The 23358-nt window shown below is 33.2% G+C and overlaps 2 protein-coding genes and 1 pseudogene across 6 annotated transcripts; 2 read left to right on the top strand and 1 right to left on the bottom strand.

Annotated features, from left to right (window-relative positions):
- The first annotated feature begins 7297 nt into the window (after positions 1–7297).
- LOC133821849 (protein DETOXIFICATION 14-like) lies at positions 7298–19889 on the top strand. Of its 4 annotated transcripts, none has more exons than XM_062254006.1 (8): positions 7298–7755; positions 8260–8804; positions 9283–9369; positions 9492–9548; positions 9657–9895; positions 10077–10282; positions 10669–10753; positions 19675–19889. In XM_062254006.1, the coding sequence occupies exons 1-7, from the start codon at positions 7450–7452 to the stop codon at positions 10729–10731; spliced, it is 1503 nt and encodes a 500-aa protein (XP_062109990.1). In that variant the 5' UTR covers positions 7298–7449; the 3' UTR covers positions 10732–10753; positions 19675–19889. The 4 variants fall into 4 exon arrangements, with proteins under 4 accessions (XP_062109990.1, XP_062109989.1, XP_062109988.1 ...); XM_062254005.1 differs by having other exon boundaries at positions 19665–19889; XM_062254004.1 differs by lacking the exon at positions 19675–19889 and having other exon boundaries at positions 7299–7755; positions 10669–10994.
- On the bottom strand, positions 11961–16917 carry LOC133821848 (protein DETOXIFICATION 12-like). Of its 2 annotated transcripts, XM_062254003.1 has the most exons (8): positions 16527–16687; positions 16335–16440; positions 14187–14731; positions 13581–13667; positions 13440–13496; positions 13080–13318; positions 12312–12517; positions 11961–12151 (listed from the first exon to the last, which is right to left on the bottom strand). In XM_062254003.1, exons 3-8 carry the CDS (start codon positions 14723–14725, stop codon positions 12083–12085), a joined length of 1197 nt encoding a protein of 398 aa, XP_062109987.1. In that variant the 5' UTR covers positions 14726–14731; positions 16335–16440; positions 16527–16687; the 3' UTR covers positions 11961–12082. The 2 variants fall into 2 exon arrangements, with proteins under 2 accessions (XP_062109987.1, XP_062109986.1); XM_062254002.1 differs by lacking the exon at positions 16335–16440 and having other exon boundaries at positions 16527–16917.
- An 809-nt stretch (positions 19890–20698) lies between the features above and the next one.
- Positions 20699–22648, top strand: LOC133820895 (protein DETOXIFICATION 14-like; annotated as a pseudogene).
- The last annotated feature ends 710 nt before the right edge of the window (positions 22649–23358 follow it).

Genomic DNA, 23358 nt, shown 5'->3' with positions numbered 1-23358 from the left:
TTTTTTGCTATGGTTGATCGACAATTTGGTCAAAAGGTTAAGATTGTTCAGAGTGATAATGGGACAGAATTTAATTGTTTGCAAGATTATTTTCTTTCAAATGGGATTTTCTTTCAAACCTCGTGTGTGGGGACTCCACAACAAAATGGTAGAGTTGAATGTAAGCATCGTCATATTTTAACAGTGGTGATTAGTGGTGAAAAATGTACATTTGTTGATTTTAATTGTCAAAATAAATTAAGTTTTAATTAATATTTTCATGGAATTAATATGATTTATTTTATAAATGAAAATATTTTATTAGAATTTAATTTATTGTTATTTTGTAGGAATTAAAGTGCATTTTGGCATAAAGAAAAGAAAGAAGAAATAAAGAAATAAAGGAGGAAAAGTTGGCATTTTTGCAAAAATTGAAGCCCTGAAATTCGGCCCAAAGCACCACAGGCCCAAAGCTTTCCCTTCTCTCCAGCAGCCACTTGTCGCGCTCCCAGCCTGCCACGTGTCCCAGGCAGCTCCTCCAGCTTGCGCCACCTGTCTCCACCTGCATTGACCATATGCACATATATGCATATTTTCCTTCAACGTGAATGTGACCTTCAGCCATTTCCTACATTGACCCACATATATGCATATATGCATATTTGATTTCCTTCAGCATTTCAACGTAACCATTCCACAAAGGCCCAAATGCATATGGAAGCCCAACACTCCATGCACCCAAGGCACCCAACAACCCAGTCAAGACCCAAGGCATTTTCTTCAGCCAAGGCTGCCTACGTGGCACTCTCTCATTGGTTGAAAATGGGTCAAAACCCTCTTGTATCACCAGCCATGTTTTGTGGGTATTGGGCTTTGTAAATTGCTATTTTGAGCTTTATAGATTATGTTTTTGTGGTATTTTAGAAAAAGAGCATTTTGACTATACACAAAAATAGCTAGGGTAATATTAATAATAAGATTTGATTTTTCAAAATCATATTTTATTATTAATATTTCAGATTTATTTTGTAAACCTCATTTTGTTGTTTAATTTCTTTTTAGTCCTTTTTCCCATCTATAAATAGGGACACTTTCTTCACATTTGTAATGTAATTTTTAGAGTAGAGAAACTATAGCAAAATTTCCACTAACTTTCTTCTCATATTTTCTTCTTAGAATTTTGTGAGAATCATGAGCATAATGGCCTAATCTTCCTAGGAAGGTTAGGGATGATTCCATATGCAAGTGATGTTATTTTGCTACTTTGATTTACTCTGTTCTTAATGTAATATATTTGAGTTATTTATGTTCTTTCATCTCTATCTTTATTTTGTTATCTTTATTTACTTATGCTAATAGTATATAGGATTAGTCATGCTCTTTCTATGTGCTTCTAATTAGTAAAAGTAATATTGATACATAATTTTATGTCTAATCTTCTATTGCATTATTGCCCTTGGGTATTTTGTCATTTTTAGATTTTTCATAAGATTAACATTGTACTTTTAAAGTAAAGAACTTTATAACTCAAATGAACTTTTGTTAGAAAAACTATGGACTTTAATGTTAGATTTTCCAAGTAAATGTTGGGATGTGAACTATTTACTTGTGTATTTTTGTAAATCAAGTAACCAATTAACTAAACAAGCATATGGATGATTCTTGAAACCTTTCATTTTCTCAAACTCTTGATCACATCTTACCTTTATTTTACTTATCTCATTTCATCACTTTATCAAAATACAATACCAAAATCTCAAACATCTTTCCATTTACAATTTTATTTACTTCTTGTTACTAACTTTTTGTGCTATTTCCTACTAACCTTTTGATTTTAGGTTACCTCCTTGTGGATCGACCGCCTGATTATACTACAACCACCGCTTAGTGATTGTCACATTTTGTGCGTTAAACAAGTGGCAAGAGCCTTACGTTTTCAAAGTCATCTTCCTCTTTATTTTTGGGGTGAATGTGTCTTAGTAGCTTCTCATTTGATCAATCGAACACCCTCAAGTGTTCTTCAGAATAAAACACCTTATGAAATTTTATTTCATACTTTGCCAATTTTTGATGAATTGCGAGTGTTTGGTTCCTTGTGTTATGCCCATAATCATCGTGCTAAGAATGATAAATTTGCAAGTCACAGTCGAAAATGTATCTTTGTTGGGTATCCTTTTGGTAAGAAAGGGTGGAGACTTTTTCATCTAGAAAATAAAAGTTTTTTTGTTTCTAGGGATGTTAAGTTCTTTGAAAATCAATTTCCTTTTGCTGAAAATGATCCTTCTACTATTAGCTCTACATATAATTCTGGCAGCGTGAGTTTAGGTGATGATGACTTTGATTTTAATCTTTTTGGTGATTCTGAACCATTATGTAATGAACCTAAACGCACAAATGAATCCTCCCCACTACATGTCACCACCCAAATTCCAACAACTACCACTTTAGAGCCTACTTTCCCTTTTCCTGTAGCACAGTCTAGCCCGACTGCTGCACAGAGTCCTGTTCAGTCCACATCTCCACTCCAACATCCATCTACAAGGGGGGTAGCAGGGGCTGCTCCAAATTCTATCAATGACACTCACATGGGACGTGGACTCCGTGAAAAGATTCCATCCACTCGGCTTCGTGACTATGTTACTAATACTGTTATCACACAAAGTCCATCTGCTATCTCTCTAAGTTCACCCGCGCCGTCAGCTCCCTCTGGTACGCCCTTTCCTATAACACATTATATTAACTGTGCAAAAATTTCTGCTAGCCATCGGTAATTTCTTGCCGCTGTTACTGCACGTTGTGAACCAAAATCATTTAAAGAAGCTATGACAGATGAAGGATGGCGTCATGCTATGCACACAGAAATTCGTGCTTTAGAGGATAATGGTACTTAGACTATGGAAAAATTACCTCCTGGTAAACGTGCTCTTGGTAGTCAATGGGTCTATAAAATAAAGTACAACTCTAATGGCAGTGTTGAACGGCTTAAAGCTCGTTTGGTTATTTTTGGTAATCATCAAATTGCCGGGATCGATTATAACGAGACTTTTGCACCTGTTGCAAAAATGGTCACCGTTCGTGCTTTCTTAGCCATTGCAGCATCTAAAAATTGGGAGCTGCATCAGATGGATGTGCATAATGCTTTTTTGCACGGGGATCTCAATGAAGAAGTCTATATGAAGCTTCCTCCTGGTTTTGGGTCTTCTCAACCTGATATGGTGTGTCGTCTTCGAAAGTCCTTATATGGCTTGAAACAGGCACCGAGGTGTTGGTTTTCCAAACTTGTCACTGCTTTAAGAGAGTATGGCTTTCTACAATCCTATGCTGATTATTCTCGCTTTACCTATACTAAGGGTGATACTCAAATCAATGTTTTGGTGTATGTTGATGATTTAATTATATATGGCAATAATTCCGCTGCTTTGAATATCTTTAAGAACTATTTAAGCACGTGTTTTCATATGAAGGATCTCGGGGTTCTTAAATATTTCCTCGGGATTGAGGTAGCTCGAAGTCCTGATGGTATATTTCTTTGTCAACGAAAGTATTCTCTTGACATCATTTCTGAGACTGGTGTTCTGGGTGCTAAGCCTGCATCTTTTCCCATTGAGCAAAACCATCGGCTTGCTCATGCTTCAGGAGATTCTTTGTCCAATCTGGAACCTTATCTTCGTTTGGTTGGTCGTTTGATTTACTTAACGATCACTCGTCCTGATTTGGCATACTCTGTTCACGTTTTATCACAGTTCCTACAAGAACCAAGACAGGAACATTGGGAAGCCGCCTTGCGTGTTGTTCGCTATTTGAAAGGCTCTCCTGGACAAGGAATCTTACTTCGTGCTGATAGCTCTCTTTCCTTGACTGGTTGGTGTGATTCTGATTAGGCAGCTTGTCCTCTTACTCGTCGCTCTCTCACGGGTTGGCTTGTGTTTCTTGGTCATTCCCCGATTTCCTAGAAAACCAAGAAACAACCTACTGTGGCACGTTCTTCGGTAGAGGCTGAATATCGCTCTATGAATTCTCTTACTTGTGAATTGAAATGGTTGAAGGGTCTTCTCCTTAGCTTGGGGATTCAACATACTGATGCTATTGGGCTATATTGTGATAGCCAGTCAGCTTTACATATTGCTCGGAATCCAGTCTTCCATGAACGAACAAAGCACATTGAAGCAGATTGTCACTTTGTTCGTGATGCTATCCAAGACGGCACTATTCTTCCTTCTTATGTTCCTACAACTGTTCAACTTGCGGACATCTTTACCAAGCCTTTGGGGACCCGTCAATTTCAGTTTTTGTTTTCCAAGTTGGGCATTTATGATCCTCGTGCTCCAACTGGAGGGGGGGGGGGTATTGAGATATTCTCTTAATGTTTTGTATATATGGATAACTGTGAGTTTAGGAATTAGATTAGAATTACAGCTCTAGTTTCCTGTTTTCTATTCTTTTGTATATATATATATATACGATTAAAATATATCAATAAGATCAAGCTATTCACAATTTCTTCAGTATATGTATCAGATTTTGAAAGAGAAAATATATAAGAAGAAGAGAAAGGATTGACTTACAATAACATTGAAGCCAGTGACGACAGCACAGAAGGAGATGGCAATAGCTGTGCTAGAGAGAGCAAGCTTACCCTGATGACCAACCATCATTATAGAAATCACTTGAAGAAAATACTGAGACAAATTCACTGTCACCATAGGTCCTGCAATGTAACCCAATAGCTTCGCTTCATCAAATATTTTGTTAGGGAATTCACCTTCCTCACACCAGCTTCATCTACAGACACAAAATCAATAAACCAATAGACACAACATGCACAAATTTCAATAGAAAAACAATAAAATGAACACCAAGAATTTTAGAGGTTCAACCCAAATAACTTGAGCCTACATCCTCTTTGAACTCCCCTTGGGATGTTTTTCTCTGCACTATGAAACAACAATGGAGATTACAACTTGTCACCACTAGAGAACTTTTACACTTGATGGATTACAATGTCTTGAACCTAAGCAAAACCCCAAGTACACTTGACCATGTACAAAGAAATCTCTCACCCAAGACCCAAGTGTTTCTCTCTCAGGCTCTCTCTCTTTCTTTCTCTGAAATAGCTCATATTTTACAAAATAAAATCTGTTCTCATCTCACCCTTAAACAACTGAGATAATAAGACTTATTTATAGGAGGTTTTACAACTGTCATCTAACTTAAAAAAAATATCAGAAATAAACGCAGACTCATCTGGCGAAATGGTATACAAGACTGGAAGAATAACGTAACTTTGCTGATGTGTTCTGATGTTTAATGCATACCAAATATTCTAACATATTTCACCAAAAAACCTTTTTTTTCTTTTCCTAAGAGCCCCCTTTCCATGCTTTCTTCTTCTCCAACTGAGCTCTCTGCCATGGCTTCTTCTTCTCACTTCAAAAACTCCCAAAAATTATGTTTATTTTGACATGATTAAATTAATGTAGTAAGACTTGGATTTTGTCCAACTGACAAAATAAGTTGTATTAATTTTATGTAGTTGTTAATTTGGTTTGATACGAGTGAGAGAATATGATCTTCGACATGACATAGTTGTATTATTATAATGATTTGACCAATCTTCAGATGATTTTAAAAACGACCACAACAAACAAGAAAACGACAATAAATAAAGAAAAAGAGAAACAGGAAAAACAACGACAAATTGGGAAAAGGACAACAAAACGGGAAACGACGTATAATTATGAAAACGACAATAAATGAAAGAAAGAAAACTGAAATTAGAAACGACGGTGAAATAATGAAAACGACAATCATCCATAAAAGGACAATAAATCGGAAAACGACATCAAAGCGAGAGACAAAAATAAATTAAAAAAAATGATAGGAAATTAAAAACTACAATAAATTCAGAAAACGACATGAATTATAGATTAAAACTATTGGAAAAGGGAAAACATCTAATAAGAATTATAAATACAGTATCTAAAGATGATTTTTCATTATCGGATCACTATTTGGATTGGTGTGGATCAAATGTCTGCTAGGAATATGACTTATGATAATTGTTATCCAAAAAGTAAGTGTGGATAACGTGGCAAATATTTTCAACACGTGGCTAACACCTGATAGAGAATCCTGATAGAGAATCTGTTCGACCATCGACCAGGGAGACACAGCATTTGAGTTTTATATACGACCAGCCTAGTCGTATACTCTCCTTGAGCGGGATCTGTTGGCCAATCTTTGTTTACGCTTTTGAACAGAGAACAAGAGAATTTTAGCTATTATCTTTCGGTTGTATTACTCATCCATCCAAGGGTCAACAATAATAATTATGAGGTTCCATCTAAATATTAATTAGTAATTAATGGAGTTATACCCATGTTCTTATTAATAGCTCAATATTTTTACACTTGTTCCATGTGGGACATTATATTCCAATAGTGTATGAGTCAAAATATATTTTAAAAAAGAGATTGTAAACTCAAATAAAAATAAGAGTTTATATATATATTTTTTATTTTTTTTTGGACCATGTGTTTTGACAAATTACTTTTTGACTTATTAAAATGATTCAAATAGATCTTAAACCCGATTTTAATAAAAAAAATTAATATAACAACACAATTGTTAGACAAAATAATTGTATTTTTGTTCCGAGTTGTTAGTATGGTAAATTATTTATAATTTTAACTCAATAAGTTTGATCAAAATTCAGTTTTAAGGACCTATTTAAATCATTTTACAAACACATGTCCAAAAAATAATTTATTAAAACACAAAAATTAAATAATTAACTCACAAAACACAAGTTCTTAAAAAATATAATTAATTTTTGAAATGCATACTTTTCAAAATTAAATAAATAAAAATTGGAGGGAGGAAAACGAGACTAATATGATATTATATATTAATAATTCACCAAATTTCTCTTCTTGAACAAAAATATAATAACATATTCTGGTAATATATCAGCTATTCAAAGCAAATAAAAAATAAATCAGTTTTAAGGACTTATTTAAATCATTTTACAAACACATGTTCAAAAAATAATTTATCAAAACACAAAAATTAAATAATTAACTCACAAAACACAAGTTCTTAAAAAATATAATTAATTTTTGAAATGCATACTTTTCAAAATTATATAAATAAAAATTGGAGGGAGGAAAACGAGACTAATATGATATTATATATTAATAATTCACCAAATTTATCTTCTTGAACAAAAATATAATAACATATTCTGGTGATATATCAGCTATTCAAAGCAAATAAAAAATAAAAAAACTCTCCCTGTTTTGTTTCATTAGTTCATGCATTGAGTCCTATAAATTTTGTTGAATAATCAATGCTCATAAATGGAGTTTTTTTCGGAATGTGCCACTGTCAGACATGGAAACTCGATTCTTGATACAAAAAATAGAATAGGCCTACCCCATTACTCCTACGTTAGGGAGAAAATAGTATGAAATGAGGGAAGCCATGGCAGAGAGTTTCATGAGAGAAGAAGAAGAAGAAAAAGAAAGCATGGAAGAGGGTCTCTTGGCAAAAGAAAAGGAGGAGAGAGATGGGTTTTCTGAAGCAATAAGATTTGGTGAGTTTTTTGAAGAAGTGAAGCTATTGGGTTTCATAGCAGGGCCTATGGTGGCTGTGAATTTGTCACTCTACTTTCTACAAATCATTTCTCTTATGATGGTTGGTCATCTGGGTAAGCTTTATCTCTCGAGTACTGCTATTGCCATCTCCATTGGTGCTGTTTCTGGCTTCAGTCTTCTTGTGAGTCATCTCTTTCTCTTCAATTACTCTTGCTTGCCCATACCCTATTACACATTCATAAGAATTTTTTTCATTATGATTTTACTAGTTTGTTTTCTCAAACTTATGGGAAATATTGGTGATTAGTCCCTTTTTAGAGTTTTAATGTTTTGGATCCAAAAGAGATATGAATGTCAGTAGTTTATTAAGCTACAAAAGCAATCTAACAATCATAAGTTTTATGAGGACAAAAGAAAAAGGGGTTTAAAGCTTTATTCTCTAATATTCTGGTAATATCTCAATCTCATTTCGGCTCATAGATTGGCTTAGACAATGAGCTCGGTTGGATGGAAGAAATTCCTCTAATATTCTTGTAATCTTTTTTCATTCATTCATAATAGTAGAAATTTAGTTGATTTTGTGTTTCTCTATTTCTTATGTTAATTTCAATAGAGAATAAAGAATATAGAACTGGATTAATCACTAGTGTTTATACAAATGTCTGTGAATTTTCATGTTGAGCAGTTTGGAATGGCTGGTGCATTGGAAACTCTCTCAGGACAAGCATATGGAGCCAAGCAATATCGAAAACTCGGAATTCAAACTAACACTGCAATTTTCTCCCTAATTTTAGTATGTATCCCTCTGTCTCTAGTGTGGTCCTACATAGGAAAAATTCTTGTACTTGTGGGTCAAGACCCCCAAATTTCAAGAGAAGCAGGTCAATTCTTGTTGTGGCTCATCCCTGCACTCTTTGCTTATGCAACTCTTCAACCACTCATTAGGTACTTTCAGTCACAAAGCTTGATCAAGCCCTTGCTAGTGAGCTCTTGTGTTTCAATTTGTTGCCATGTACCTCTTTGTTGGACCTTAGTATTCAAGTGTGGACTACAACATTGTGGAGCTGCCATATCTATTGGTATCTCATATTGGTTGAATGTGATTTTACTCTTATTGTACATGACATTTTCCCCTGCCTGTGAAAGTACCCGGGTTCCAATTTTTTCTGAGCTCTTTCAAGGATTTGGAGAGTTCTTGCGCTTTGCTATTCCTTCTGCTGCTATGAGTTGGTAATAATACCAACTTTTTTTTTTGGGTTTATACTTTTTTGGACCCTGTGTTTTTTCCCATTACCTGTTTGGACCCTGTGTTTTGACAAATTACTTTTTGGACCCTATGTTTTGTAAAATGGTTAAAATAGAACCCTGAACCCGATTTTTTGGTCAATGTTTTCTCAACTAAAATCACAAATAATTTACCAAACTAACAATTCAGAACAAAAATAAAATCATTCTGCTTAAAAACTGTGTTGTTATATTCAATTTTTTGTTCATCAAAGTTTAGGGTTCTATTTTAACTATTTTACAAAATATAAGGTCCAAAAAGTAATTTGTCAAAACACAGGGTCCAAACAGGTAATGAGAAAAAACACAAGGTCCAAAAAGGTATAAACCCTTCTTTTTTCTACAAAGTGTGTAGTTATTTTGTTTCTTCTCCAGACAGAGCTTTTAGTTATGTACTTTTTTTCATTTTATGTCATGATTCAAGCCTTGAGTGGTGGTCTTTTGAGCTGCTTACTTTGCTGTCTGGTATTCTGCCAAATCCACAGCTAGAGACTTCTGTGTTATCTGTATGGTATATCTCTATCATAACTGTTTTGATATGCATCCATCTTTTGGATTTTAAATCTCAAAATTACCACAAAATTCATTTGACTGAATCCTTAAATTGAGTGAAAGTTTTGTTGTTTTAAACAGTGTGTCTACCATCACAACACTCTATACAATACCAGAAGGACTTGGTTCAGCTGGAAGGTTTGTACTTTAGCTAAACTTCATGCATTAATTTGAATAACAAAATCTCAACATTTTTGTTAGTAATGGATTTCTTTCTCTTTTTTTTTTATGGGTGGGGGCAAATAGTACAAGAGTTTCAAATGAATTAGGTGCAGGAAACCCAAGAGCAGCGCGTCTTGCACTTGGTGCTGTCATGTTTCTGGCCGTCTCCCAATCCATTATTGTAAGCTCAGTTCTGTTTGCTGGGCGAAACGCTTTCGGTTACATCTTTAGCAATGACAAGGAAGTTGTGGATTATGCCATGAACATGGCTCCTCTAGTTTGTCTATCTGTCATATTCGACAGTTTGCACGCTACTCTTTCAGGTTTCCTTAGCTCTTTCTTCCTTGGTTGATACATTCACTAAATAAGACTTTCTGGTCTGATTTTTTGACATATTTGAACTTGGGACTCGTCTTAGCGAGTAGAAGTATAGTAACACTAGACTATGCCTATGACCACTTCTAGTCAGAATCAATCAAGTGTGTTTTTCTCATCCTAAACCAGGTGTTGCTAGGGGCTGTGGATGGCAGGACTTGGGGGCATTTGTCAATCTTGGAGCATACTATTTGGTAGGAATTCCAGTTGCCACTGCATTGGGTTTTTGGTTAGACTTAAGAGGAAAAGGCCTTTGGATTGGGATTGTAGCTGGTTCTTTCTTACAAGCATTTCTGCTTTCTGTGATAGCAATGTGTACCAACTGGGATGAAAAGGTATCTGTACTCTCAAGTTTTGATTCTTTTGAGACTTGTTTCTATTTAGATTTTCCAGCTTGTAGATTGCTAAAATGAAGGCAAGAGCTATCATAAAGAAAGAAACTTATCCTAATTGTTTTTCGTAAGAAAATAAGAGACCATATCAGATTGGTATTTATATCTAGAGAATTATCACAGTTAATGACTTAATGGCTAGAACAAACAGCCATCTAAACCACCTATAGTTCTGATACTTAATAATTTACACATTGGAACCTTATTCTAATGTAACCTCTCTCTCTCTCTCTCTATATATATATATATACATACATACATATATATATATATATATATATATATATATATATGCCAAAATCAATTGTGGGGGTGTCTTAATATTGCAGGCAAAAATGGCAAGGAAGAGGATATTTGAGGAAAGATCTGAGCATAGTACTCTATTAAGCTAGAGTTTCTTGCCTTGGAGTTGAGGTAATATTTATTATCCAACCAGAAAGGAATGTCATAAAAATTTTGGTACTAGTTATTAATATCTTTGGCTATGTCTAAAGTAGGCTTACACAAAGGTATTTTTTCTTCAATTTAGGCTCTCTGTCTTGTAATAATAGTTGAGTTAGGTACTAAAAAATAACTCAAATATCAGATTTTATAAGAGCAAACCACATGAATGTTTTTGAACCATTCCTCTTAAGTTTCTATTAATTATGTATTATTAACTTGTTGACAATTTTTTTTTCTTCTTGAAAGGTTAAGATGTTGAGATTTAAATACAACCTTCAATCTATATAGAGCACAATTTTAAATAAATATACAAAGGAATACAATTCATAAGACAATTTTTTACATGGGATATTGGCAGAGATAATACCTAATTTTTTTCAAAAGTTGTACTTTAATACCCAAATCTTTTTTTGGAGGTAATAATATTTACATCTATAATTTTGGTGCATCTGTTAGTACTCATTGTTAAGTGCCCACATAACACATTTTTATTAGTCTAATTGGCAGCGATAATACCAAAATCTTTTCAAAAGTTACACTTTAATACCCAATTTTTTTTGCGGTAATATATAAATCTACAATTTTTGTGCAATTGTTAGTACTCATCATTAGTTACCTGATAAGTAATTACGTGGCACGTGATAATACCTAAATGTGCCACATGGATATTTAATGGGCAGTTAATGATGAGTACTAACGGTTGCACCAAAATTGTAGATTTATGTATTATTACCGCAAAAAAAAAAAGATTTAGGTATTAAAGTGTAACTTTTGAAAAAAATTAGGTATTATCGCCGCTAATATCTCTTTTTACACTATGTTTTATACAATATCAAAATAGATCTAATGGTAATTCATTCTAATAATATGTATAATATAAGGCAACCTAAACATGTTAAGAGAAATAGTGACTATTGGAAAAAGACAAAAAGCAAATTACATCAAAAGCACAACTCATATAGAAAGTCTGTGAATACTACAAGAACATGGATTACTCCATTTATGATCAATTAAATTTTCATAATTCTTAGCATGATTAGTGAACATAATTAATCTAAACCAATTCACTTTTGAGTATCTCCCATAAAAATGTGTGACATGGTTGGTTTTAAAATGGAATTCATAATTTTCTTAAGCCAAAGATGAATTAACACACTTTTTAAAAAGACACTACTACTAAAGCAACTGATCTATAGCTTTTTTTTCCATATAAATCAAAATCCCAAATGTTTATTTTGTGCTCAAAGTTGGCAATGAATTTTAATGTATATATAGAAAAATACATTCATAATTGTATTTTCAGCTCATCTGCTGCTCCAAGTCATTTTTTGATCTATCCCCAGATAATCTCTCCCTTGCCATACTTGCCTGAAACATCAAAACATTAACAATGAAAAAAAATGAAGTTTAGAATCTTATTAAAAAGCATTTGACGTGTTTAGCTTAAGATAACATATATTCTAATCAATATATAAGGGTAATATAGAAATGAAAATAATGTAATAATAGAGAAGAAGAAAGGGTAGACCTGTTTTTCCCAGTTTGTACAACCAGTGACAAGAGAAAGCAAAGTGACTTGCACAAAGGCACCTACTTGTATACCAATCCAGAGCCCCTTTCCTCTCAATTGTACCCAAAAACCCAACATAGCAGCTATTGGAATTCCACACAGATAAAATGACCCAAGGTTTATGAATGCTCCTATGTGCTGCCACCCACATCCTCTAGCAATACCTGAAACATTACATTATTGTTGTAAATATATATATATACACTTATAAATCATTGAATAGGGATTATACTCGTTTGTTATTCTATGTTTTAATGAAATACAAATTTGACATCTTATTATGAGGTTATTTTGGGATAATTCTCCTATAAGGACTTCACTTTATGCCCTACCGGTGGTGGGGTTCTCAGTGTTTTCGGCCTTTAAACAGTTTTCGGCGTGATTTTTTTATCACCGTGTATATTGTAGCTATTTAGAGCATCGACGGGATTTTTAGAAAATTCTGAATAGTTTACAGTACCGAAAATTAGGTTAAAACATGTTGCACGCGTGACTAATTTTTTTTATGCACGTGCTTTTCATGTTTGAACCTAGTTTTTGGTACTGTAAATTATTCAAAAATTTCTGAAAATTTGCAGGATGCTCTAAACAACTACAATATACACAGTCATAAAAAAAAACGCGCCGAAAACTATTTACGAGTCGAGAACAGTGAAGAGTCGGAGAATTGTCCGGTTATTTTGTCATTAGTTTAGCAAATGAGTTGAGAAGTCTATTGTTGTTAACCTGATAGGACTCCTTGTATGCTGTCTAGTACAACAGATAAACAAACCAGAGGAGCCAATTCTGTGACATAGTTCACAACCTCCTTTTCGTTGCTGAAAGTGTAACCGAAAACACCTCGGCACACGAAAAGGGTTGTGGCTACTATAGTTGTCTCTGCTATGGCCAGAAACATTGCAGCAAAGGTTGCAATCCTAGCTCCTTGTGGATTCCCAGCTCCTAATTCATTTGAAACTCTTGTACTGTATAAATAAGATATGTTTTTAGTTTTAGCATAGTTGATTGCATATAAGCATTGTTTGAACAAATATGTATGAGTGCATATATATATATATATATATATAGATATAGATATAGATATACCTTGCTGCAGCACCTACTCCATATGGAATTGAATATAATGTAGAGATAGTTTGTAGGCTGCAACATAGTAGTATTAGTATTATTGATATAAGTAAGGCAATAGTATAGAGCTGAAACTAACACAAAAGAAAAATGGCTCACCATACAGAAAGAACTGAAGTTTCAAGCTGTGGATCTGGTAGCATCCCAGACATCAGAATAATCAGCTCAAATGACCACCACTCCAGGCTATGATAAGTAAAAGAGAAAATGAAAAGTTAACAAAGATCACAACCTAACATATAATTGGTGAAAATAGATTATTTTATAATGTCATTATGCACCCCCGAATCCAGTGTCAGGAATTTCTAGTAGGATATTGAGGGAGAAATTGGTGAAAATAACCTCTTTTTCTAAGTGGTTTTCTACTCTGGCCTACTTTTGATAATTTTTTGCAAAATGACTTCTGTCTAAAATTCGATTAGTTGTCTAAATTTTTCGACCAGCTGTCTAAAATTTTCGACTAGCTGTTTAAATTTTTCGACCACCTGTCTAAATTTTTAACTAGCTATCTAAATTATGGATGATCATTTTACAAAGAATTATTAAATCTAGGCTAGAGTGCAAAATGACTTTAAAAGTAGGTCATTTTGCCAAGAGGCCCATATTGAGGGGTGTTAGGGCGTCTAGAAGGTCATTTTGCAAAAAATTATCAAAACAATACTATTGTGAAAAATAATTATAAAAAGAAGGCTATTTGTAGTTTACCAGATCATTATTGCAGAAGGGATAGCCAGGCGAAAGAAGTCTTTGATCCCGTGAAATATTTCCATAGAAATTGGAGCTCGAGTTTTTTCACATGAAGGAGAAAACTTTACATAGAACCCGAGTATGATGGCATTTAACCAGAAAGAAATGCTTATGGCCAATGCTCCTCCAACATTTCCCATTCCAGACTTGAATACTAAAACCCAACATAGAGGAATATGGAAACAAAGTATGCCACAAGAGGTCATGACCATTGGAGCTATCATGCTTTGGGTTTGAAAGTATCTAACAAGTGGTTGAAGAGTTGCATATGCAAAGAGAGCAGGAATAAGCCATTTTATGAATCTTCCAGCTTCATGAGAAATAAGAGGGTCTTGGCCAATGAGAACAAGTATTTTTCCCATGAACATCCAAATCAAAGATAATGGAATACAAACCAAGAACAAACAAAATATTGCAGTGTAAGTATGAAGCCCAAGTTTCTTATATTGCTTGGCTCCATATGCTTGCCCACACATGGTCTCAAGTGCACTGGCCATTCCCAACTGTATAAAACATACAAATTACAAAATCTTTTTAGTTTTAGTTTTTTCTTTTTTAAGAGAATGAAGAGTTATTACAAATGAGTAATGATATGTGCACCCAAACATTATACATAGTGACGTATCACTGCTTTTTAAAACAGTGAGTCTCAGTTTTAATAAATGTGATTGACTAAGCTAAACTGCTACATCACTGTGTGTAATGTTTGGGTGCATATATCATTACTCATTACAAATAGGTGGAAGGATAGAATTCATCCAACTAAGTTTATTGTCTAGCCTAAGGACACGATGGCCAGTTCATATATTGTTTAATCATTATGACTCAAAAGAATTAGGGATGCCTTTGGAAATTTGGAAAATGAAACTTTAAATAAAGAAAAGAGAGTATGGAAAAATAATTACACAATTTGCTTTACTAATCAACTTGATAAAGTAATAACTATTATTATTACTTTTTTTTGAACAAAATTAGTTATCAGTCAAAGACAAGGCTCCTCACTTACTTTTCTTTCCTTTTGCCTTTCCACTATCAATTCAATCATAGTTTAAGAGATAGAAGCTTTTCCACATACAAAATGAAAGTCATTGGTCAAGGGAGATGCATGTATCATATCAGACCATTTGGTAGGCTTTAATAGTTCTTTTTCTTCTTCGTCTTTTTTCTATAATATATGGTGGAGAATTCAAAGCTTGCTCAGTAGTTGGAGAGAAAAGTCTTATATTATTGGATAATTTTATGGAAGGGCCTTCAAAAATAGCCCAACCGGTGGGGCTTTTTTGTATTTTCGATACGATTTTTTTTTATGATCGTGCATATTGTAGTTATTTAGAACATCCTGCAAATTTTCAAAAAATTTCGAATAATTTATGGTGCCGAAAACTAGGTTCAAACATGCTATTTTCCACGCGCATAAAACAATTAGTCACGCGTGCAACAATCTATTTTTGAACTAGTTTTCGATACTGTAAATTATTCAGAATTTTATGAAAATTTGCAGGATGCTCTAAATAACTACAATATACATAGTCATAAAAAAAAATCGTGCCGAAAACTGTTCACGGCTTGAGAACACAAAAGAGCCCCACCGGTAGGGCTCTTTTTGACGTCCCTACCTTAAAAATTTCCTATATTATATTACAAATTTAAATTTTATTAATTCTAATTTATAATATGTGCACTAAATATATATAAATATGGCATAAATTAAAGTGTCAGCAAAGCTACTATGTGTGTTTTTTATGTGTTTTTCTATAATATAATATTATCTTAAGTCATGCAAATATAGTTATTTAATCATGATAACAAACCAAAGTTGGTCACTCCATCTCTAAAACTAAGGTGAATCTAAAAGAGGAAATTAAAATTATTTAATTCAAACCTTTCTAAATCAAAAGAAGACCTAAACCAATAAATTGGTATATAGGGTAAATATATTTATTGTAAGCAAAATATGTGGTCATGAACAATTGATCATCTAATCAAAGACAAAAAACAAAAGATGCCCTTTTCATGGTTCTGCATAATTTTCTGGTTTCTATCATTATTCATCACAAACATTCATAGCAAGATTAGGGTTTTTGAATAGAAAACAAAATAACTTACAAGAACACTCAAACCAGTGACCACAGAGAGAGAATTGGCTATGGCAGAGCTGGAAAGAGCATCATCTACTCAAAGACAAATAACAAAAGATGCCCTTTTCATGGTTCTGCATAATTTTCTGGTTTCTATCATTATCCATCACAAACATTCATAGCAAGATTAGGGTTTTTGAAGAGGAAAAAAAAAACTTACAAGAACACTCAAACCAGTGACCACAGAGAGAGAGTTGGCTATGGCAGAGCTCGAAAGAGCAAGTTCTCCAAGGTGACCAACCATCATAATGGAAATAACCTGTAATAGAAACTGAGATAAAACCACTGCCACAAGTGGTCCTGCTAAGAACCCTAATCTCTTCACTTCTTGAAAAAACACCTTCCATGTTAGAGCAATCTCATTATTCCCACCATTGATACTACTCCTCCTCCTAATAATACCTCTTTCTTCTTCACTGCTCTGTTGTGGCCTTAGTAATAAGCTCTCTTCCATGGCTTCCTTATAACTATTATCTGAGTGAGCTGCCATGGAGATGAACTCAATCAGCTCAAACAAGTTTATTAGAATGATCTCTCCCACACCTTCTGACCCTTTTAATAACTTTTATAGACTGGTAGTCTCACAAAAACATTAGTCAAGTCAATGATTGTTTAAGATATCTCATTATCTGGAATAGGTGGGGTCTCCTTTATTGTCAAGGATAAAATAAATCATATATTTGGAAAATGTACTCCTATTTTAAATATTTAAGAATATGTCTATGTTGATTCTAATTTTTTTTTTTCAAGTGTAGCATTTAAATCTTTTTTTTTGCTGGCAAAAATCTCTAACATTATATAATTATTGCATTATTTCCCCAATCCGTTATATCTTTGTTAAAATGGTGAAATTGTACAATAATTATGTAACGTTAGAGACTTTTACCGCTAACAAATACAAATTATGGACTTAAGTACTTCAATTTTAAAAAATCAGGGACTTTGGCTGCTAATTTTCCTATAATTTTTTTTCAAGAAGATCAAATACTCTATAATTAACATATAAAAAAAATTAAGGGCTATTGAGTACCTTAATAATCCCATATTAGTCACATATTAATTTTTTTAATTACAAAATTAAAATAGTATATATATGTTTTTTTACGTTACGTCATATATTAATTTTTCTACTTTTTCTTTACATCATTTAAATATTATATATTTAAACATTTTTATATAAAATAATAGATATAAATAAATAAATAAAAATTAATAAATTTGGAGGGAGAAAAAAAGAAAATTGAATAATTTTAAAAAAATAATTTAATAATTTACTTCTCTACATTTGTAGAATTTTTAGAGCTCATTTAAACATTTTTAAAAAAAAAATGATTTATTCAATTTTCTTTCTTTCTCTCTCCAAATTTATTATTTATTATTTTAATTAATCAAAATATTTAAATAATGTAAAGAAAAAAAATTGAGAAACTAATATATGACATAATGTAAAAAAACATATATATATTTTTTCTTAATTTTGTAATTAATATGGGATTGTCTAGGGTAGTCAATAGCCCTTAAAAAAAAAATTTATATGCTAAGAGTATTTGATCTTTTTGAAAAAAAAAATTATAGGGAAATTCGCGGCTAAAACCCCCGTTTTTTCAAAATTGAAGCACTTAAGTCCTGATCTTTTATATTTTAGAAGCAAATGTAGAGTCCCAGAATTTTACTTAACTAGTTAGATAGTAGTAGTAGTAGCAATATATAGTATTAGTTTTTAGTATGTTAGATTCATGGATTTTGGTTCAAACCGGGACTTAGTTGGAAACTCCTAGCAATAGTTATGGATTTTAGATAGAGCCAATAAGAAAATGACACTTGTCATGAGCATGGTTATTCCTAAGGTTTAGATAGAGCCAATAGGATTATGACACTTGTCATATACATGATTATTAAGGAATTATTATTTTAATGATAAAATAAGGGAAATATAAGACTTAGTCTTCACCAGAATCTGTTAGGAGCATGACATTTGTCACAATTTTATTTATTTGTGGATTAGGTTGTTATTTAGATAATTAAATTAATTTTCCTGTAACTTTAGAATACTGTAACTTCCAACCTATTTTTGACCCAGTTATGTAATGAATTTCGAAAAATAGAATTTCTAGAAAGTTATAGATAATTGAATTAGCTTTCAAATGGTATAAAGATGGTCTAAATCGAAGTCCTACAACTTCAGTTATGTTGATTTTACTGCAGGTGAGTTTAGAGTTACGAGATTTAGAGAGTTAGAAGTTATGATTCTATTTGTTTTTATTATTTTTGTTTTTAATTTTAAATATCAAGCTTTGACTCCTTCAACCTCTCTCTGAACAATTTGACCAAGTCCTAAGCCTTTGACCGAAGAATATTCAAATATTTTTAATTAAATTCATTATTTATATTCAAAGCAAAAAAGAAGATCTTTATTCCTAGAACTCTATAAATAGGACTTAGAACCCAGCCCTTCTCCTCAGTCTTCAGCTGTGATCATACTCCAAGGTGTCAGTGAGAACATAAGAGTGATACACTTGGGTGGGAAAGGAAAAAAGCTTTGTCATTCCTAAGCTTTATACAATACTTGGGAAGTGAGGATTAGTGTATTTCGATATTGGAGTTAGACCAATCCATAAGGTTAACTAAGGTACTCCTATTCTTTAAGTCCAATTCTTTAAAACTCTTTAGTTTTCTTTTGTTCCTTTTATTCAGATCCTAACTTTCGTTATTGGTTCTTGAAACTTAAGTTCTTTCTTGGTAAGTTTCTTCTTGATGGTTTAGCTTCCACATTCATTCTTTATTCTTTAGAAACACTCACCATTCTTATTGTTAGTTTTAGGAGTGTTCCAAGTCCCGCATTTGTTATCATATTCCGGTTTTGGTAAGGAAAATAGAATAGATCTTGTATGTTTGTATGATATGTTATACTTATATGTTATGTTTATGTTATGATATGTTTATGCTATAATATGTATACGTATGATATGTTTTGTAGTCCTTGGGCATACGACTTGTTTAGATAACAAGCCCCAAGATTATGTTTTTAGTTGCTTGAGCATATGACTTGCTTAGATAGCAAGCCCCAAGATTATTTTATCATTTTCATGGTTTAGAGTTATGGTTTACCCTACCTCAGATATTAGACAGGGGACCTCGATGGTTTATCACATGCCATGTTAATGAGTTAATGACCATTAATATTGTAGTCCTATATGATATATGTTTTTATAGTCATATGTATTATAGTTTATGTTTATGATGTATGTCTTTAGTAGGTTTTCCTTGCTGGACATTAGGCTCATTCCTTTATTTTTAGTGTGATCCAGGAAAATGAATCTGGAAGGCGGAAGGATTCTTGGTAGCTTGACTTGTGTGTTGAGGATGGATGGAATGTGTGGACTGCGTGTCGATCGAGGATGAAGTTATTTATTTTAAAACATGTTTTTCCGCATTTAGTTTTGTAAACAATTTTCTTTAGTTTAAAATTATGTTTTATGTTTTAAACAATGGGTACCCATGTCATATTTTCTATTGTTATGTATGTGATACAATATTTTAAGTTTTAATAAATATATATTATTTCTTATGTATCTTTCCAAAATAATAGCTATGTCTAGTAGTTTTTAATGGTCCAAGGTCTTAGAAATAGTTGGGTCATTACAGCAAAAGTCTCTAACGTTAAAAATTTAATTATGTAACGTTAGGGACTTTTGCCGTAAAAAAAAAAGACTTAAATGCTACATGATAACTCTACAAAATAGAGTTATTTTATCACTTTTTATGTGCTAATTGTTGTTTAATTCTTGAGTTTTTAATTGATTTATTAAGTTTTAAAGTAATTTTAAATTTATTGAGTTTATTTTGATTTTATATATTTTTGTGTGTTTTTATAGATAATTTATTGTTTTATGTTGTAATTTAATTATTTAAAATTAGTGTTGTTTGTAGCACCCATATTATTTTGATATAATATAGCCAATAATCACATAATTGCATTGCATCACATATCATACAATATGTATAATTTGAGCATATGCATATTCTTATAAGTGTTTTCATGTATAAGTATCAAAGTTGTGTATGTGATGTCTATGTGTATGTTCAATATTATTAACCTTGTGACAGTTAAATTATCTCTTATGTGTGTTTGATGTGCTCAAGATATAAGAAAGTATGAAAAATATGGACAAGGCATGAAATCAAGTGAGAAAAGTGAGATATAGAAGGCAAAAGATGTTAAGTGGTGAAAAATAGAACAATGTCGATTATTAGTATTTTGGGGTAAAATTGAGTATTAGTGGATTTACCAAATATAATTGAGGTATGATTAAGGTCTAATTGATGAAGTAAAAATGGTTTTAGAACCATTAGATCAAGTCTTGATGGGAGGTATACATAATCAGTGGAATGGTTGGTGCATTGGAAACTCTCTCAGGACAAGCATATGGAGCCAAGCAATATCGAAAACTCGGAATTCAAACTAACACTGCAATTCAAACTAACACTAAACTCGGAATTCAAACTCGGAATTTTAGTATGTATCCCTCTGTCTTTGGTGTGGTCCTACATAGGAAAAATTCTTGTACTTGTGGGCCAAGACCCCCAAATTTCAAGAGAAGCAGGTCAATTCTTGTTGTGGCTCATCCCTGCACTCTTTGCTTATGCAACTCTTCAACCACTCATTCGATACTTTCAGTCACAAAGCTTGATCAAGCCCTTGCTAGTGATCTCTTGTGTTTCAATTTGTTGCCATGTACCTCTTTGTTGGACCTTAGTATTCAAGTGTGGACTACAACATTGTGGAGCTGCAATATCTATTGGTATCTCATATTCGTTGAATGTGATTTTACTCTTATTTTACATGACATTTTCCCTTGCCTGTGAAAGTACCTGGGTTCCAATTTTTTCTGAGCTCTTTCAAGGATTTGGAGAGTTCTTGCGCTTTGCTATTCCTTCTGTTGCTAGGAGTTGGTAATAATATCAACTTTCTTTTTTCTACAAAGTGTGTAGTTGTTTTGTTTCTTTGCCAGACAGAGCTTTTAGTTATGTACTTTTTTTCATTTTATGTCATGATTCAAGCCTTGAGTGGTGGTCTTTTGAGCTGCTTACTTTGCTGTCTGGTATTCTGCCAAATCCACAGCTAGAGACTTCTGTGTTATCTGTATGGTATATCTCTATCATAATTGTTTTGATATGCATCCATCTTTTGGATTTTAAATCTCAAAATTACCACAAAATTCATTTGACTGGCTCCTTAAATTGAGTGAAAGTTTTGTTGCTTTAAACAGTGTGTCTACCATCACAACACTCTATACAATACCAGAAGGACTTGGTTCAGCTGGAAGGTTTGTACTTTAGCTAAACTTCATCCATTAATTAATTTGAATAAGAAATCTCCACATTTTTATTAGTAATGGATTTCTTTCTCTTTTTTTTTTTATGGGTGGGGGCAAATAGTACTAGAATTTCAAATGAATTAGGTGCAGGAAACCCAAGAGCAGCGCGTCTCGCAGTTGGTGCTGTCATGTTTCTTGCTGTCTCGCAATCCATTATTGTAAGCTCAGTTCTGTTTGCTGAGCGAAACACTTTCGGTTACATCTTTAGCAATGACAAGGAAGTTGTGGATTATGCCATGAACATGGCTCCTCTAGTTTGTCTATCTGTCATATTTGACAGTTTACATGCTACTCTTTCAGGTTTCCTTAGCTCTTTCTTCCTTGCTTGATACATTCACTAAATAAATCTTTCTGGTCTGATTTTTTGACATATTTGAACTTGGGACTCCTCTTAGCGAGTAGAAGTATAGTAACACTAGACTATGCCTATGACCACTTCTAGTCAGAATTAATCAAGTTCATTTTTCTCATCCTAATCCAGGTATTGCTAGGGGCTGTGGATGGCAGGACTTGGGGGCATTTGTCAATCTTGGAGCATACTATTTGGTAGGAATTCCGGTTGCCACTACATTGGGTTTCTGGTTATACTTAAGAGGAAAAGGCCTTTGGATTGGAATTGTAGTTGGTTCTTTCTTACAAGCATTTCTGCTTTCTGTGATAGCAATGTGTACCAACTGGGATGAAAAGGTATCTGTACTCAAGTTTTGATTCTTTTGAGACTTGTTTCTATTTAGATTTTCCAGCTTGTAGATTGCTAAAATGAAGGCAAGAGCTATCATAAAGAAAGAAACTTATCCTAATTGTTTTTCAAAAGAAAATAAGAGACCATATCAGATTGGTATTTATATCTAGAGAATTATCACAGTTAATGACTTAATGGCTAGAACAAGCAGCCATCTAAACCACCTATGGTTCTGGTACTTAATAATTAACACATTGGAACCTTATTCTAATGAAACCTCTCTCTCTATCTGTCTATATATATATATTACAGTGATATTTTCATATTGTTGATCAGTTAGTAGGGAAACAATAGAGAGAGAGTGTATGTCCAGATCTAAAGCGCACCATAACCCCACTGGTTATGGGAAGAAATATGTCCATTTTCCCACTAGATATGGACAAAAATCTGGCTCGGGGGATCCCATCTTGTCTTCTGGTCAGAGGTATTGGAGTTTTCGTACAGCCTTCAAGGTGTTTATGCTGGCCCTTTCTAAGGATGGTGGCTCAGTAAGGATTTGTGAGAGGACAAGGCTATCAGGTTATGAGATTTCACTATCTTTAGACACTTCTAGGTGGCTGTTAGAAGAAGTAGTGTGGTTGATCGATGCTAAAGCTGTCCTTAGGGTGCATCAGAGGAGAACTTACAGGGATAATTCCACGAGGGTGTTGTTGGAATGTGTTCAAAACGTTAGAGGAGTTTTTTTGAAGATTTCCGTACTCAATAACAGTGCTTTCAATTCGATCATCATTCCGGAGGAGGACTTTGCTCAAGGATGGAAAGGACTAGCGGATTGCCTGAGGCACCTGGTTAAGAAGAATGGCTTTGATTCACAAGGAGATCTCAGTAGGAAGGTGGATAGAAAAGTCTCTTGGGCTTCTATCGTTAAAGGA

This window comes from Humulus lupulus, chromosome 3 (genome assembly GCF_963169125.1).
Source record: "Humulus lupulus chromosome 3, drHumLupu1.1, whole genome shotgun sequence".
Taxonomy (NCBI): Eukaryota; Viridiplantae; Streptophyta; class Magnoliopsida; order Rosales; family Cannabaceae; genus Humulus; species Humulus lupulus.
The sequence above is the reverse complement of the archived record's forward strand: the minus strand, read 5'-3'. Positions and strand labels throughout refer to the sequence as shown.